The sequence below is a fragment of the Mchenga conophoros genome, linkage group LG9 (assembly GCF_057382185.1).
Source record: "Mchenga conophoros isolate Kocher_MC1m ecotype Shallow Benthic linkage group LG9, M_conophoros_male_GT1.1, whole genome shotgun sequence".
Classification (NCBI taxonomy): domain Eukaryota; kingdom Metazoa; phylum Chordata; class Actinopteri; order Cichliformes; family Cichlidae; genus Mchenga; species Mchenga conophoros.
In genome coordinates this window covers 11,061,901-11,079,755 of record NC_140534.1, presented here as the reverse complement: position 1 = coordinate 11,079,755, position 17,855 = coordinate 11,061,901, and the positions used below count along the sequence as shown (strand labels likewise).

The 17,855-nt window shown below is 41.9% G+C and overlaps 2 protein-coding genes across 5 annotated transcripts in view; one reads left to right on the top strand and one right to left on the bottom strand.

Annotated features, from left to right (window-relative positions):
• LOC146566821 (DIS3-like exonuclease 1) overlaps positions 1-17,855 on the top strand; it is a 34,804-nt gene that overhangs the window by 4,595 nt on the left and 12,354 nt on the right. For 3 of the 4 annotated variants that reach the window (XM_085286354.1, XM_085286351.1, XM_085286353.1), the window contains exons 3-10: positions 408-2,309; positions 4,080-4,208; positions 5,749-5,870; positions 7,303-7,470; positions 9,146-9,224; positions 9,334-9,507; positions 12,274-12,443; positions 12,977-13,138. In XM_085286354.1, coding sequence (XP_085142480.1) covers positions 2,285-2,309; positions 4,080-4,208; positions 5,749-5,870; positions 7,303-7,470; positions 9,146-9,224; positions 9,334-9,507; positions 12,274-12,443; positions 12,977-13,138 — 1,029 coding nt within the window. In that variant the 5' untranslated portion in view covers positions 408-2,284. The remainder of the gene's footprint in view (positions 1-407; positions 2,310-4,079; positions 4,209-5,748; positions 5,871-7,302; positions 7,471-9,145; positions 9,225-9,333; positions 9,508-12,273; positions 12,444-12,976; positions 13,139-17,855) is intronic. The other variant, XM_085286352.1, reaches the window with a different exon arrangement.
• Positions 410-2,223, bottom strand: LOC146566822 (serine/threonine-protein kinase pim-2-like). The gene is made up of 4 exons (XM_085285822.1): positions 2,044-2,223; positions 848-1,028; positions 591-761; positions 410-501 (listed from the first exon to the last, which is right to left on the bottom strand). Exons 1-4 carry the CDS (start codon positions 2,221-2,223, stop codon positions 410-412), a joined length of 624 nt encoding a protein of 207 aa, XP_085141948.1.

Here is a 17,855-nt window from a genome sequence, read left to right as displayed (position 1 = left end):
CAGCAAAGATGAATTAAACAAGTTTTATTTTAATGGAAGTTTACTTCAAGTCTTCAGATTTTTACTGTCTTTTATTTGATTACTTTAAAGTATATGATTACATTAGAGTAATTAAATAAAGACAGTTTTGATGGAGCTCCTGAGCCAGCCCAAGCTCTCTATGAAGACGAGGAAAAACTCCCCTGGGGGGGCCAGACTGACGGGAAGAAACCTCGGGAAAGCCCATTCAAAGAGAGATCCCCTTTCCTGGGATGGCTGGGGGGGGTTACAGGAATTCCAAAACACTGAAATTTAAAGTGGGCCAATTAAAAAAAATTATTTCCTGAAAAAAAGAAAGGTAATTCATACATCACACATAAATGATAACGTCTGAATTGTGTGTGTTTGTGTGTGTGTGTGTGTGATAGGCTTATCTCAGCCAAGTGTGATGCTGTAGCTCCTCCAGCGTCGGCCGCGTCTCCGGGACTTTGGTTAAACACGCGTCCAAGAAATCCCGGCAGTCTGGAAAGAAAGGAAAGAGAAAAAACATGAAGATGATAGTTCCAGTGGTCCAAGCCATCAGTCAGTCTTGAAGTGTGACGTTTTCTTACTTTTGGACAGATGTCTTTTGAATTTCAGGCGCTTTTTGAGGAAGCTCGTGGTGTTAAAGTCCCCGGCATGAAGCGCTTCGTACAGAACCACTCCCATTTGCCATACCGTGGTGGGTCCACACCTGTAGCAACTGCGCCCGTACCACTCGGGAGGGGAGTAAATTTCTGTACCTAATAAACAGACACAATTGCAATTTCTTCTAAAACAAAAGGCGAAAATTGTGACATCTGTGAAGAGCAAGAGCAGAATATGTTACCATAGAAGACGCGGTACTGCGACTGCTCCTTAACAAAGCAGCTCAGTCCAAAGTCGATGATACGAACACGCGGTACATCTGAGCCGGTCTCAATTAGAATGTTCTCACTCTTGATGTCCCGGTGAAAGATGTGTTTATCCTCCAGGTGCTTCGCAGCATCAACCAGCTGCTTCAGAATGACCTGGAAATAGAGCAGGGCGATATGACCAAAAATATTTATCACGATATACATTTGAAAAGTTGTGATAACGATATAACTGACGATATAACTGACACTAGACAAAATACTTTACAACGCCACAACTTTATTAGTGCAAAAAACCCCATAAATGTATTTTCACTTAAACAAGCAGCTGTTTTTTTATGTGCATTAAAGTTATATAAAAATGTAACAGTGCAAATGCAAATTCCTCGCTGACAGTTTAACCAAAAGGCATTTCCAGTGGAAATTGGCCGACATATCCTCAGCATAACCATGTAAAATATCCACAAAGCTTAAAAAGAGGTTATACACACACAATACGGTAATATCACGTTGAGGTGCAGTACGTATCACTCCGCGAGGCGCCTGCCTACGATAGCCGTAATGCTCCGACAATCCATCGAGCGGTGCGGCTTTGTAGCTTAGCAAAGTCGCCGTGTACATAAAATCGTTTTGAGGTCAGTAAACACAACCAGAATTCATACATAAGGCACACGGGATTATAAGGGGCACTGTCGAGTTTCAGAAAAATCAAAGGATTGATTTTAAGTGTGCCGTATTTTCCAAACAACACGGTAATAACGGCGGCCCGCTAGCATGCGCTACCAAAAATCGTGCTTTGTTGTGTATCTGACGGACGAAAGCTAAACCAGTTCCACACCACTAAAGTTGCAGCATTTTTACAAACCAGTTCTGGTTCATCCGTTTCATTCAACGATCCACTTTTGCTCTTCTCTTTCTGCGTCACCGCCATCTGCGTATGTAAACATAGGCACTGCGCATGCGCGTTTTACCTATTCTAGCGCGATATCTCATTTTCCTATCGTTGCCCAAAATTACACCGGTATTACCGTGAATGGTATGATATAGCCCAGCCCTACCTGGAAACGATGAAAAAGACAATAATCAATCAATGGGTTAATGTTTCTCTAATACTCTGTGCTTTGATTGAATGATGTACAGTCTAAGACTCTTCTAAGGCAAGTCAACTTGCCTTGGCCTTGTCCTCTGGCAAAAATCCTCCATTTTCTTCTATGTATTTATCCAGGTCCACAGCGGGGACAGGTCTCTCCATCACCAGGATCAGCTCTCTGCCAAAGTCAAACCACTCCAACAGAGACACTGGGGCTGATGTTTCCACTGATCCATCTGCTTCAGCTGCAAGCTTCAGCATGATGGCAACTTCCACTGACACATTCTTCCCGTTATCATCCTGAAATATTTCAACAAAGTGGATGATGAGGCACAGACGTTCCACAGGTGAACGCTGCATGCAATCCACTAATGTAAAAACAATTCAAGTCTTGCACATTTACCTTCACTTTGCAGTACACTTTCCCCTTTGGGATGTGTTTGATGGCCACCTAAAAGACACAGGGCATTGATGAGCATTTCCTCAGTATGACATCATTAAAGGTGTAAAACAGCATACATCTCAGCTTACGATATTATCCCTTATCTGCATTACTGCCTGTCTTACTACCACCATCTGAACACTTACTGGTAAATGATCCTTTATGCGGTAGCCAGCAAACACTGCTCCACAGCCTCCTTCTCCAAGCCGGTGCTCCTCCACGTATCTTGCTTGGAAGTCACCTAAACAGACAAACACAAATTGGGTTTTACTACAGCTGTCACACAAATTACTCTCTGCTGTACCCTAAATGTTCATTTTGCTCTTCACCTGAATATAAGTACCTGGGTATGTGTCAGCCAGTCTTACAGGACTAACACAACCATTCACACTCGCATTTCTGCATTCACACCTATGGGCAATTTAGTGTTTCCAATTAACCTGTCACCACTAACTGCATGTCTTAAAATGCAGTTAGTGGTGATGTCATTAAAATGAATGCAACTTGTCTGCGTTGTTAACTATCCCCAAACACGGCACCTGCTTCCTGAAATGCTCAGAGTAGCTCATCTGCAACCAGTAACCAGCCGTGCTCAAAGTCTTTTAAACGACTTTCCTCCCCATTCTGATGCTCTGTTTGAAATGTTGAGTTGCATTCATAATCAAGCTGTTAGCTGTGTGCCCAGCTTAACCTAGCTACACATGTCTGTAGACATTGACCAGGGGTCAGCCTCATTATATCAGAGCTCTGCTGACAAAGCTGAAAGAGACGCAGCCTGTGACTTGAAATATGTGTCCAGCATAAACATGCAGGAGCGCTTTGGACAAACTTGATGAGCACTGTAAATAAGAAGTCCCACGTGAACTCGGGTTTCAGTCCAGTTTATTCCTGATTTGTGCTCACACAGCCATTTTAGAGTGTTGCATCATTAATGTGATGAGGCTTCACTTTGATAGCGTTAGGTGGACATCTGGTGAAACATACAGAGTTGTCATACTGAATCACTACTTACTGTTTTCCATTGAATTTAACGTACACAGCAAAGAGAAAAAAGCTTCATCGTGGACTCTCTTTGCAGTTTCACTTTGCAGAATCGCTGAATTTTCTATACATCATCTATATTAACTCAACTAGTGATCGGGGCATTTGTAGGCCTTTATTTCTTATTTCATCTGTTTGATCAGTACAAGTGTTCATTTTTAGTGTGAAACAGCTACTACATGTACTCTGAAATGTGCCACGTTAAAGTTAGTGCAGTATAGTGTTCACACATAGTCAACATGTTTCAGAAAAAAGCAATCTGCTGCTTTAGTTCACCAACTGGGCTTTTATTGTGAAACTCAAAGGATAACAAAGCCAGGTGTCATCCTCTTTCAATAATTTCAGATCAGGATCTTATGTTTAGGTCTAATGCATATTATCTGACAGACAAGTCTTTGTTTTATTTTGATTTTTACAAACAAGAGTGAATTTAAAAAATGAGCCAAAATGAACAAAGGAACATAAATTATGTTAGGAAAAGTCAACATACGTTGGTCTATTTTTTCTCCCTCGTGCTTCAGGGTTAACGTTCTCCTAACATCCCCACCATTCTCCCAAACTAATGAGAGGCTTTCTTGAGTGTAATTTATGATTTTATTGAATGTACTTGTTTTTGTAATGTGCGTTTGTGCAGATATTACAAGCGGCTGCAAACCCTTGTCAAAGACCCTCGACACGACTGCGTGCTGTTTGCCAATGAATTTCAGAAGTACTCTTACTGTCCACAAGAGAAGGGCGAGAGCCAGGAAAAATGGCAGACCAGGTCAGTGCTCATTATTTACCACACTCACTGAAGTGTACAGTCAAGTTGCTGCAGCACATGTAGCATAGAAATAGAGTCTATAGAGTCTTTTCCTTTCTCATTTTTTCCTCTTTGTCATGTTTTTTCTTCTACTTATACTTCTTTGACTTCATTTTGTTTTTCTGGGTCAAAGTGTGACGTTACATGTTTCACTAGGTGAAATTTGTAAATCTCATTAATTATAATGGAGATTATGCTAATAAAACATATTCAGTTCTTCAGTAAAGATGAAATACTTGCACCATGGGAAGTCCCCAATCTTGCCTATTGCAGCGTAACTAAGGGAGGATTCAGGGTCACTCAATCCAGCCCTAACTATAAATCAAAAAGGAAAGTTTTAATCCTAATCTTAATAGTGAGAGGGCGTCAGTCTCCCGTGTGCAAATAGGAAGCTGGTTCTACAAAAAAGGGCATGAAGGCTGATGCTCTGCCTCCCATTCTACTTTTGTAAACCCCACAAATAAGCCCGCAGCCTGAGAGTAAAGTGGGTGTGTAAAAGGGGTTTGATTATTCAAGACTTTTCTGTGTAAGAAGATTTTAAATTAAATTCTGGATTTAACAGGGAAGCCAGTATGGGAGAAATATGTTCTTTTGTTCTTGGACTGGATTAACTGAAGGTTTTTCAAATGATGCTTTTAGGACATCCTGATAATCATCCAATCACACAAAATGTCTTTGACTGCACCTGCTGACTACTTCTGCTCAGCAACTCTTGAAAGGAAATTGTGTTTCTAAAAATGTTAAGTCTCTGGGTTTAAAAAATATTTTGTGAAAGTGACATAAATGTATAGTTCACACGTGTGCAAAATTCATCTGGGAGATTTAAAAATGTAAACATTACATTTGAACTTTCTTTCAAATTGTGCAACAGGCCAGCGGTGCAGATGCATATGGCACTTAGAGCACACGTACTGGCTAAGATGTCAATCGAGCATTCATAGTGTTTTGTCCCAATAGGGGTTCAATGGGTAAAGGGGTCATTTTAACATTTTCAAAAATGTTTTTCCTCCACTTCAGGTAGAAAACAAGTGCAGGAACAAAGAAGTCAGGAGGACTTGTGAATGGCAGCTTAAAAGTGATTAATATTTATACCAGTTTAATAGAGAAAAGCACCAAAAGGATTTAATGAGTGTTTTTAATAATAGAGACTTGGTTGTAATGTTAATCACGATCTGACAAACTTTTATGTTGTGCCAACAAATGAAGCTAGAAGTGCAGTGTGTTCTCATGAAATGTGTTTATTATATAGATAAGGCACTCAATTATTTATTTTTTATATTCTTTCTGTGGAAGCACCATTTGAATTACAAGTAGTGTGAAATCATAACTTCCACCTACAAAACAGCAAAAACTTAGTGGGATATGTTAAAGATTATTGCTTTAGCGGGCAATTTGCTTTCATGCATCTTATGCTAAACTTGTGAGTTCATTTAATGTGTGTGTGTGTGTGTGTGTGTGTGTGTGTGTGTGTGTGTGTGTGTGTGTGTGTGTGTGTACTCAGCTGCAGTGTGGTACTACAACCACCTGGCAGGAATGATGAATATAGTGATGATCACTGAGGATCCTGAGGCCGTAGCTCAGTTCAGCAGCCTGACGTCTGGAGTGTACGTCATCTCCGTCCAGGTATATGAAATACCTTTATAATACCATCTACTCTATATCGGCTTCTTATATGTAGCCACCTTACAGGGATTTATCATCATGCATTTAGAGAAACACGTGGTTTGAACACCTAAAACTGAAAGTCAGCTCTTTGTGTTAAAGTCGTTGTGTTGGAGCCTATATGATGGAACAGTTGGTTGGTCTGTATTATTTCACTAATCTTCAGTGGGACTATTGTAGCATGTAGCAGGCATGGGTTTTTGAAACACTTACATTTTTGGCAGCAGTATTAGAACAGTCTCACTTAGAAGTGAAATTGGTGGTTGTTGTCAAACTTTCGGTCATTACACATGATTTCTTGGTTAAGTGACAAAATGTAAATATATGTGGCATTTAGTCTGTTTACATACGGAGAGCTGCACTTCGTTTTTCAATTCATGTCAGCCTAGCAAGCATGCTGTGGTTGTATAAAACACAGTGACAATGAGTCAGAAAACTATTAAACTAGTATGTAAATGAGAATTTCGCTAAAGGTGAAGGTCACAGCCTTGTTTGTAATTGCACTGATTGATCCGAGCTCTGTCAGAAAAAAACAGTTACACTTTTTACCTATTTGTCGATACACTGGTATCGCCATTTAAAATGGTCAATAAATGACAGTTAAAGTAAAGAAGAGAGGTTAGAAACAGCCTTTAGCCATGTTATGGGTATTGATATTATATGTTTGGCTTCACAGGTACTCTGCATCTTCCCTCTTGGCAACGTGTTTGGAACGCCGCAAACACGAGTCGGTCAGAGAGTAAACTCATTGCTCAATAAGGACTGATATCAAGTCTGATGTTTATTTAAAGGAAAAAGAGCAGTACATGCTAGTAGCCGTGAAATTAATATTACATCGCTTTCTATTGTGATACATTTTTGATACATTGCTGCCAGATTTGTATATTTTTATCCAAACATACGTACCCGGGTATTTTTGAAAACGCAGATTTTTCTATGTGTTTGCGCCTTTCGTCCACACGTAAACGGCGTTTTCGGTCACTGAAAACAGAAATTTTCAACCAGAATTGGTAGAATTCATTTAAATTGGTTGGTTTCCTAAAACGGTCGTGGCGTTTAAGCACGGTCCAACAATTAACAACAGGGTTGAGGTTGTTGCTTTGGGAAGCCCATTCCAAAAACTCGCTTTATTTATTCTGAAACCAGTTCTTATATCTATTTAACTATTATTGTAATACTAATACTGAGGACGTCTAACTGTATCAAAAGGTTTAAGCATCTGGCTGTTGATTTGAGGTGAATTTGAAAGATTTTACTCTATTTCTCTTTCTCGAACCTGATAAGGTTAAGTGGAAGAGGATCCAAAACTTAGGCCCTTGAAGGGATGTTACTGGAGCTAAGAAGGCCAACTGAAGTAATTTATTTCTTGACCTGTGTGTTTTTCCTTTGCCAGGATTATTTGCAAAGCTTCTGGTCAGATCTGCAGGCAGCCCATGAACTGTTTAGCTCCATTTCTCAGGCACAACAAGAGACAGAGGGCGACGATGGGGAGAAAGAGTTTCCCGAACATCTTCCCGCTGAAGTCCTGGAGGCTGGTATAAAGTCTGAACGTTACATTCAGGTAAAAATGTACCAACCTGTTGTTGGGTCTAACGCTCAAACCCCGCTGACTCAGCGCTTTCTTTTACTTGCTGCAAGGGGAGAAGGTCTTCATCTGATCTTAGCCCAACTCCAGCCTTCCCTCAAAGCCCTTTTATTAACTTCAGTGGTCACACAAACATCAACATTAATGATGCGACAGATAAGACACGCACATGTGAACGTGTGTCTCTGCAAGAGTGAACATGTGATGTGTGTGTATGTGAATGTGTCTCTGTGAGCATGTGATGTGATCAGTGATGTGTGTGTGTAGAAAACAGAGGTGAGCATTCATGCTAAAGATCTGATCATCTTGTGCAATGACAAACATATTGATCCACAATTCTCTAACTCCTGTTTTAAGTATACCGGATCTCTCTTTAAAACACGAGTTTAAAACAACTGCAGGAACAACGTTTAAATATTTTAGTAGCTTTAAGCCTGTTCATTTTTCAGAGAAACTGCAGGTACCTTTAATACATATACTAATCTATACTAACGAAATACACTGATGAGTGTAGGGAGTGTGCTGAGGAGGTAGGAGTATTTGAGGGGCTGACGAATAAAGAAAATGAGATGAAGAGCAGGACTGTTATTGAATGAAGAAGATATGAACTGTCTCTAAGTTTTCTTGCAGTTTAATTTTAAAGGAGAGAGACAGAAAAAACACATCATTATTATTATTATTATTATTTTAAAAAGTCATAAAGGGATTGGCAAGTTACTTTCAGTGAGTCCCCAAGCAAAACATGGCTTAGTATTTGGGGTAGAGACCTTTGTTGCCAGTGGTAAGACTTTTCTTGGTATCAAGTGGAGTAGTCAGAGGGTGACGATGGGGAGAAAGAGTTTCCTGAGGCAGATGGACATCTGCGTCTAAAGGTCAAAGGTCACTCTTTCGAGGATGCCAATGTTCACATTTTGGACAGAGAGGACAGATGGTTTGAAAGAGGAGTGAAAGAAGCCATCTATGTCCACTGTGAGCGACCATCTTTGAACAGAGGCGGGGCTTACGACACCAACTCTCTGCCATCTATAATCCAGTTTTGAGATCCTTCCCAGACGCCTTAACGCCCACTCACATCCTGGGCCATCTGACCTCAGGAATTCGCATGATAAGGTGGGGCCAGGTTTCACAATGAACACACCCGAAACTCTGGCTGATTGGGACCCACACCCAGTTTCACACCTTGGCTCAGGCGATTAGAGGATCATCAGGGGGTCCTTTTGTCCCTCTGTGGGGGGATACTCCCTCTAGGTTTATATCTGGGACTCTCCACCATTTGACCTTAGAACTGAAGAAGCTTCTCGGATGAGAGGTGAAACGTCTTCAAGCAACTTAAAGAAGTCCAGACGCTTTTCTTTGCAAGCTCCTTTGACTACGATGACCTGGATGACTGAGAACCTTCACAGACAGTTTTTGGTTGATATTCTATCGCTCTCCATTAAATGAAACTAACATTAAAGAAATAACATGAATAATTGTTCTTTCTTTGTAACTGAGGAAACCTACAAATTCAGCAGTGATAATTATTTCCCCAACTGTACCTGAGCAGGTATGGAGATGTCACAAAGAGAAGGCAGTGGAGTTTTTCACCAGATTGTTTAACACAACCTCAGTGGCAGAAGAGTAAATGTCTTGTTTCATTCCTTTTTACTAGGGTACACTGAATGTTAACAAGCATCGGGCACAGAACGAGGCTTTCGTCAGGCCGAAGAACTTCTCAACCAAGAGCACAGGTGAAAATGCCTTACATTTTCAAAACAGGTGGAACAGACACATTAAACTTATATTTGCTAGACGTTTCTGATCTCTTCTCCCGACTTTGACCCCCCCTATCCATCTTAGATCTGACTTGGGATGTGCTTGTGTATGGTCGAAAAAATCGAAACAGAGCGGTGCATGGGGACGAGGTTGTGGTGGAGTTGTTGCCCAAGAACGAGTGGAGAGGGAGGGACACAGCCCTGACTGATGGGGATGAAAAAACTGGAGAGGACAATGAGAGTACACCTCTGCCAACAGGTGGGAATGTTTGTACTCCATTCATTCACATTTGATTTATTTTTGTATTTAATGATATTTTGTGTATTATATTTTCTGTCTGATTTGCCTAAAATATGTTCAGGATATCTCACAAATAAGTAATGAAAACAATGAAGCATCTTGATCGAACCACATGAATGGTTCGATCCGTGGCTCCCCGAGTCTGCAAGCCGAGTATCTTTGGGAAAGATACTAACCCCAAGTTGCTCTCCGATGCATCCATTGGAGTATAGTGAGTGTGAATGTTGCTTAGTAAGCACTTAAACGCATAGAAGGAAGTGCTTGTGTGAATGGGGTGATTGGGTGAGAGTAGAAAAGAGCTGTATAAGAATTAGTCCATTCACCATTCTTGTTTATATCACCTGCATGAAGCAACATTATAAGAACATATTTGGGTGAAATAACATTTGGAAGCTATTTTCTGGACAGGCATTCACAATTAAACTTTTTTTAAAGTTGCTACTGATTTTTATTACAGTTCTGGTGTAATTTGGCACAACTGAACCTCTTCTCCATGGTTCCATTCGTCAGGGAATAGCTTCTTGACAGCCACATTTCCAGAGATTCAAATAACGATGAAGTTTCGTCGAACAACTCAAGGGCCAAATGCATCTCTCAGGTTCTGTGTCACGTCTTTGCTGGTTTTTCCTGCTTTTTAATGACATGGCAGATATTGTTCATCTTCTGTAGAATTTTTTTTACGTCTGACACCTTTTCTTTCGTCCAATACAAAAGAAAGTTTTAAGTCTAGGAGACACAAATGGCAGGGAACGCATCCTGAGCTTCCACTAACATACAGTTCCCTTTACCAAACACAACAGAACAGAGACAGACGGGGCCCCATAAGTTTGCCAGTGTAACCTCGCAAATGACAAAAGAGAGAAAGAAAGAAAAACACTAATTAATTAAGCACACAACTCAGGGCCCAGTATTCAAAAGGCGAGGAACACTCCTGCAACTATACACGTGGACTCGCACAAATAATCAATAATCTTTTCAGCTGTGGCAGACCTAGAACAGGGAGGGATAGTTCAGGTGCAAAAATACTGTTTTAGCTTGTCACACTTTTAATTTGGCTAATGGGAACACCCTGTGTTTTTACATAAAAAATATGCAACACATAAAATACATTTTAATCTAACTGGAGGCAATTGACCATTGTTAACCCTTCTTATTGTTATTATTTTTACACACGAGGTCCTAAGGACAAAAAACTTCCCCCCCCTGCGGGCGGTCAATCCTTCAAGCTCAGGTCCTCTACCAGAGGCCTGGGAGCTTGAGGGTCCTGCGCAGCATCTCTGCTGTTCCCAGGACTGCGCTCTTCTGGACAGAGATCTCAGATGTTGTTCCCGGGATCTGCTGGAACCACTCGCCTAGCTTGGGAGTCACCGCACCGAGTGCTCAGGTTACCACGGGGACCACTGTTACCGTCACCTCCACATCTTCTCAAGCTCTTCTCTGAGCCCTTGGTACTCTAGCTTCTCATGTTCCTTCGTCCTGATGTTCCTGATGATTGCTAAATCTGTCACTACAGCCGTCTTCCTCTGCTTGTTCACCACCACTATGTCCGATTAGCCATCACCATTTTGTCCGTCTGTATCTGGAAGCCCCGAAGCATCTTAGCTCGGTCATTCTCCATCACACTAAGGGGCGTCTCCCGTTTTGACCTCGGGACTTCCAGGCCATACTCGGCACAGATATTCCCTTTATACTATGCCGGCCACTTGGTTATGGCGTTCCATGTATGTCTGCTAGCATCTTGCACCCTGTTGTTATGTGCTGGATTGTCTCAGGGGCATCTTTACGCTTGTATCTGGGGTCTTGACTGACTGGTCTGGTAGACCCCAGCCTCTATGGATCTTGTACTTATGGCTTCATGTGCTGCCATTATTAGTGCCTCTGTGCTCTATTTCAGTCCAGTCCAGCCACTGGTAGGATTTCTGGATGTGAGCTAGTTCTTTTATCTGTTGGTGGTACTGTGCAGGATCCTGTCCTTCCATGATGGTTCCTCTTCTTGCTCCTCTTTCTTGGGTTTCTGGTGCCTGAGGTATTCACTAAGCACACCTGAAGCCCCTACCAGTCAAAAGTGTGGACACGCCTTTTTTTTTAGTGGTTTTTCTGTCATGGCCTGGTACTTCTACATAGTAGATTCTCACTGAAGGCATCAAAACTATGAATGAACACATATGTAATTATGTAGTACATATGTATATACCGGCTCCCCCCCAGTGCTGCGTTCTTTCTCCTCTGCTCTTCTCCCTGTACACCAACTGCTGCACCTCCACCCACCAGTCTGTCAAGCTAATCAAGTTTGCAGATGACACCACCGCTATTGGACTCATCTCGGACGGGGATGAGTCTGCCTACAGGAGGGAGGTTGAACGTCTGGTGTCCTGGTGCAGCCACAACAACCTGGTGCTGAATGCCCAGAAGACAGTGGAGATTATTGTGGGCTTCAGGAAGCACACAGCCCCACTCCCCCCCATCATCCTGACTGACACCCCCATCACCTCTGTGGACTCATTCCGCTTCCTGGGTACCACCATCACCCAGGACCTGAAGTGGGAGCCTCCGTCACCTCCGTCATAAAGAAGGCTCAGCAGAGGATGTGCTTCCTGAGGCAGCTGAAGAAATTCAACCTGCCAACACGGACGATGATGCAATTCTACACCGCAATCATCGAGTCCATCCTCACTTACTCCATAAATGTCTCTCTGTACTGATGTCTGACATTTAACCCCACAGGTCGTATTGTAGGGATCCTGCAGAGGAACTGGAGAGACTACGTGGTAACTTTCCCCACTAGGGATGGGATTCAGTCCCAGAGCAGGAATTCCCAGCGGATACTGACCATACCTTGGGACCAGCGTATTCCTAAAATCCGCATCAGTACTCAACAGGCTGAAGCTCTGCAGGTCTGACTTGACTTACATCTATAGGTTGATTTTATTTTCATGATGTACATTATGGCTTAGTCACATGAGTAAAAATAGGACGGCACCTGCCTTGTAACAAAGAAAAAACGCTGCTTTTCCAGTGATTGCAGTGAATATTTTGCATTCAGCGTTCAATTACAAGTAGTTACGGCAACCAACTGGTCGATCAAAGGTTGAGAATACAACACTGTCAACCTCTGGATGAACGCTTTCAAGGTGATTGCCTTGAAAAGCAGGACTCTATCTCCAGACCATCTTATCACCATTTGATTGGTGTTTTGCACCCTTTAAATAAAAGTAACTGACTGAGAGTAGTTGCAGAATTAGTCCCCGTCTTCCAAAGAAGCATTTCAAAGCCAACAATATTGCAAATTCATTGCACATAGCAACACCGATCTTGTTTGCGCTCCAGTCTCTAGTGTTACTATAGCATTATGCTTTTGTCTCATAGTGTGACCAGTGTTTACTAAGTGCTGTCTCATTTCTATCCCTGTCTTCTCATCCTCACCTAGGACCACAGAGTTGTGGTGCGCATTGATTCATGGGAAAGCATGTCATTCTATCCCAACGGCCATAGTGTACGGGTTTTGGGTCGAGCTGGAGAGCTTGAGACTGAGGTCCAGACCATCCTCCTAGAGAACTGCATCCATATTCTTCCTTTCTCAGACGCACAGGTGAGAGCACCTACGTTAGAGATAAATTCAAGTTTTTACATCTCTAAAAGGCAAATTCCACAAGCCTATATAGTATGTTTCACCTTTCGTATTTAGCTGTTGTGAACCCATCAGCAATTATTGTGAATATAAATATTATGATAAAATGTGATTTTTTTTGATGTCTATAAATTGCAATTAAACAGTTAAATTCAACCATAATTGACGCAAATGGTGGCAAATACCCATCTACACAGTTTGGAAATACTTTGGTGAGTAATTTGCTTCATCCTGTGTGATAAAACTTGCAGGATTCTAGTAAGTTAAGTAATTTCAGAAAATATGTTTTTGTTACTAATTCCCAGCTCTGGTTGTACTTTGGATGTAGGTTTTTGATTGTTAAGGATTAATAAGCTTCAGAATTGTCCAAAAACAGCTGGACATTATTAAAACATTATTACCAAATCACCAAGCAGTGAAAGAACCCTAGCAGCTCCATATACCAAAAGCTTGGGGAAAAAAAGAGTCTGGACTTTTTCTTGAAGATGTTTCACCTCTCATCTGAGAGGTTTCTTCAGTTCTAGGAGAAACTGGTGCAGAGTCCCAGATTTTAAGCCCTATGGGAGTGTCCCCCAGGAGAGATGGACCCCCTAATGATCCTCTACCTAATCACACGAGCCAAGGTGTGAAAATGGGTGTGGGTCACAATCAGCCAAGTATTCGGGTGAACCCACTGTGAATCCTAGCCCCAGCCTATCATGTGATTTCCTGAGGTCAGATGGCCCAGGATGTGAGTGGAAGCGTCTGGGAAGGGATCTCAAAACTGGATTATAGATGGCAGACAGTTGGTGTCGTAAGCCGCTGCCTCTGTTCAAAGATGGTCGCTCACAGTGGACATAGATGCCTCTTTTACTTCTCTTTCAAACTATGTCTTCTGACAGCTGAGTCTTGTCTCATTTTAAGAGCTTCCTTTACATGTGTGTGTTCCCTCTTTTTTCCTTCAGGCTTAGAGGGAACATGTTCTGCCCGGTGGTGTAGGGTCCTGATTACTCAAAGTTTGTGTTCCAGAGGGTGATGGGAGTCAAACAGGAGGTACTGGTCCATGTGTGTGGGCTTCCAGTAAACTTCATGTTGAGGTTTCCGTTCTCTTTAATGCGCACGGCAAAGTCCAGGAATGGCATACTGTTATCCTTTGTGTCTTCCCTGGTGAACTTTGTTTTTATCCACAGCGTTGATGTAAACAGTGAAGGATTCTACTTCCTGGGTTTTGATTTTGACCCATGTGTCATCAACATATCTGTACCAGTGGTTAGGTACTGTCCCTTTAAAAGAGCCAACAGCCTTTCTTTCCACCAGTTACTCCTAGACCTGAAGAAGCTTCTGACAGGTGAAACGTCTTCAAGGAACTTATAGAAGTTTGGACGCTTTTCTTTCCAAGCTCCTTAGACTACGATGACCTGGATGACTGAGAACCTTCACAGACTTATATGACCAAAAGGTTTGCAAGTTGACAGCTCGGTCCATAATAACCCTTAATGTGGTCACCCTACTGTCAGCTTACTTGGCTAAGCTCTTTCAGGACATTGGCCACCTGCTTGATAAGGGCACCTGTATGCATTTTCCCCTTCTCAACCTCATACCAGTGATACTGAGTGGGGTGAGGGAGGAGTAGCTGTCTCTCATTTTTATAGATCCCATACTGGCCCATCAGGCCATTGATGGCAGAACTAGCTTTTCTGTTCCACTACTGGCCATGACCATTGCCTTTGAACATTGACTTGGCGTGATTTTTTTCTTCCACATCCCAAATGGTCAGCACTCTGGGCGTGGCACACGAGTGGCTGATTTAAAATGAAGCAGGTCTCTCTCTGAGAGTCATTGTGAACATTCAGAATGCTAGATCACTTTCTACATGCTCATTTTATGAAGTATTTGAGAGATTCCTTATCTATACTCTGTTTAGGGATGGGTATCGTTTAGGTTTTATCCGATACCGGTACTTTTGAAACTGTGCGGGTGCTTAAATGGTGCTCTAACCGTTGCTTCCTTCTCTCACCCCAACCGGTCGCAGCAGATGGCCCCGCCCCTCCCTGAGCCTGGTTCTGCTGGAGGTTTCTTCCTGTTAAACAGGAGTTTTTCCTTCCCACTGTTGCCAAAGTGCTGCTCATAGGGGGTCATATGATTGTTGGGTTTTTCTCTGTATCTATGAAGCGCCTTGAGGCGACTTTTGTTGTGATTTGGTGCTATATAAATAAAATTGAATTGAATTGAATTGCTTAAAGAATGGAGAACACAAACTTTGTCCAAAAACCTCTTATGTTTTTATTTTTAGCAGTCTCTTTTTTCTGCAAAATGATAACCAAGTTAGCCTTTTCTTTTGATACAACATACCTACTTTGTTTGGAACCGGTGAATAATGGAAAACATGTTTAGCTGTTTGTTTTTTTTGTAAAAAGATAACGGTGTTAGCTTTTTCTGCAGCTACAGGGCATGTATGGTATCACTCTATCAAACAAGAAGACAGTCGCATGTAACTACGACGGTGTTTGCTAGTTCACCTTACATGCATTAATGTAATAACGTGGTTAGCCTACTCAACGTAAATTACACACGAACAACATTAAGCTCCTCACGCAGAGAAGAACGGTTGCTGCTGCATCATCATCCGTCTGCTACACTGGCAGGGCTAGGGGCCAGGACTCTCCTCTTCGGGTTTTTGGGGGATGTTGCTAACTCCAGGTCCAATAACAGGCAACCCACCCGCAGCAGATGTGCTCGGTGTGAAGTCTCGCAGCAAGCTATCAAATACTGCGCATTTCTCTGCTTTTAAAAAAACGCTATTGCGTTGCCAGGTCTTTCATTGGATTCGAGGTGTTACTTCCTTTGCACAGTATCACAGTATCACCTTAAAGCACTTGTTGCTGCTGAGTTTGCATATTTTGCTGTGAAGTACAGCCAGACTTTTGACCGCTTTGCCTTGGACATTTAATCTGTAGCTCTGCTCTCAAAGAACATACGTACCTGGACCCGCCTACTATCCTCGGAAACGTAAAATGATTGGCTAGAATCCAAAGTGTATGACATCTCAAGAAAAAAAAAAGCCACCCGTATCCGGTATACCCGCACCCAATGTTCCCTCTAATTTTTCATGTGTCTGAGCGAACACAGAAACTCCCTGAGCGATCCCTTGGACCACTGTGAGCAACAGCAGACGTGTGCACTGTGGTGACGCCAGCATTGAATCCATGCAAGTTACATGGTTTATTAAAATAATAAAATTACAGCATTTACATTTATGTTAGACTACTTTTAATTAACTATTTTAGCCCACTTACAATGAAAATTTAAAAAAACAAAACAAAAAAATCTTGTTCATGACCTGTGTAGCATGTTAACACTATTGGAAGTAAAAATAACTTGAACTCCAATTTTGAAAACACAAGTTTCTTTTGTTTTTTTTTTTCATAAAGCTCTGACTTGTATTATGAGTCTGTGGTCTGGGAGAGAGTCTGTAACTCTGTCTGCAAAATACAGTAAATAATGACCAATGTTGGGTAATTAATTATATAGTTACTTCTTCAAAAAAGTAACTGAGTTATGCAAACAACAAAGTTTTTTGCAGCTGTTTACCTAAAAATGCAGCCAAGGCGTTTTTTTAAATAAACATTTTAAATTATTTAGAGAACAATCATCAAATTGCATCAAATCTGATGCCACACAAATTATTTGTGCCACTCCAAAAATAATTTCTGTCAACTATGAGATGAAGGAGAACAACAGCCTGATACCTGCAGGCCTGACAGCAGCAGATGTGTCACTGCTGTAACACCTGTAACACTCAGCAGTCGCCTCATTGTTCTGACACACACTAAACGTCGCCACGCCGCTTTGCTCGCTAAAACACCGGTGTCGGCACATAAGGACGCTGTCAGAGCCTGTCAACGACATTGATTAGCTGCGTATATACGAATGTGAATCGCATTACTGGCTGGATCCCATACGGGAGCAGCCAGTCACTGACTAACACTGCAAAACAGACTTGTTAAAGTATTGATTTTAATTTCAATTCAGGTTAGATTTTTTTTTTTTGTGCGCAACGCAGATTTTCTGTGCGCAGAGACCGTGCCAGCAGTGCGCAATTGTGCACACACACAGCTTCGAGGAAACATTGCCGGTACCCATTCCTAACTCTGTTCCACATGTTATGTTTCCTTCAGGATTAGCTAAATAAGAGAGGATTATTTTCCATTTATTAAACTGCATTTAGCTACTCTTTCGTATCACATTTACTTTGGGAATGCACCAATTGGTCCACATCCTGTTTATGCAGGGCCCACTTTTAAACGGTAAATTGCTGAAAATGTAGCCATATATAGCGCTTTTCTGTGTCTTGCACTCCTTTGCATAGATTGAAGCATCTGTGTGTTCCTGTTTTGTTGAGTGTATCTGTCTGTGTGGCTGTTGAAGGCTACTGAGAGTGTGACCTTCACAGTTCACCAGAGGACCATCTATTACATTTGTTAGGTTATGCGTTTTTGATATTATTGCATCCTCACTGGCACACTCAGTCCTTAGTGTGGGCTTACCCTGCTCCATACCTTGTTAAGGATAAAGAACTTACAACCTGGAAGTAGATTATATCTCCCATAGTGAGATACAGAGAATGGTTGCTTACCAGGGTAACTCTGGTTTTCTGAAACCCAGGTGATGTTTGGTTTTCACCTCCAAACAATCGCAG

What these genes read in the sequence shown, in the direction of transcription:
- LOC146566822 (XM_085285822.1), bottom strand. Translation starts at nt 2,223, where the DNA reads ATGCTGAAGCTTGCAGCTGAAGCAGATGGATCAGTGGAAACATCAGCC. An exon ending in TGCCAGAGGACAAGGCCAAG is followed by an intron (nt 1,029 to 2,043) that starts GCAAGTTGACTT and finishes CTCTATTTCCAG; the next exon opens with GTCATTCTGAAGCAGCTGGT. An exon ending in CAAAAGACATCTGTCCAAAA is followed by an intron (nt 502 to 590) that starts GTAAGAAAACGT and finishes CTTTCTTTCCAG; the next exon opens with ACTGCCGGGATTTCTTGGAC.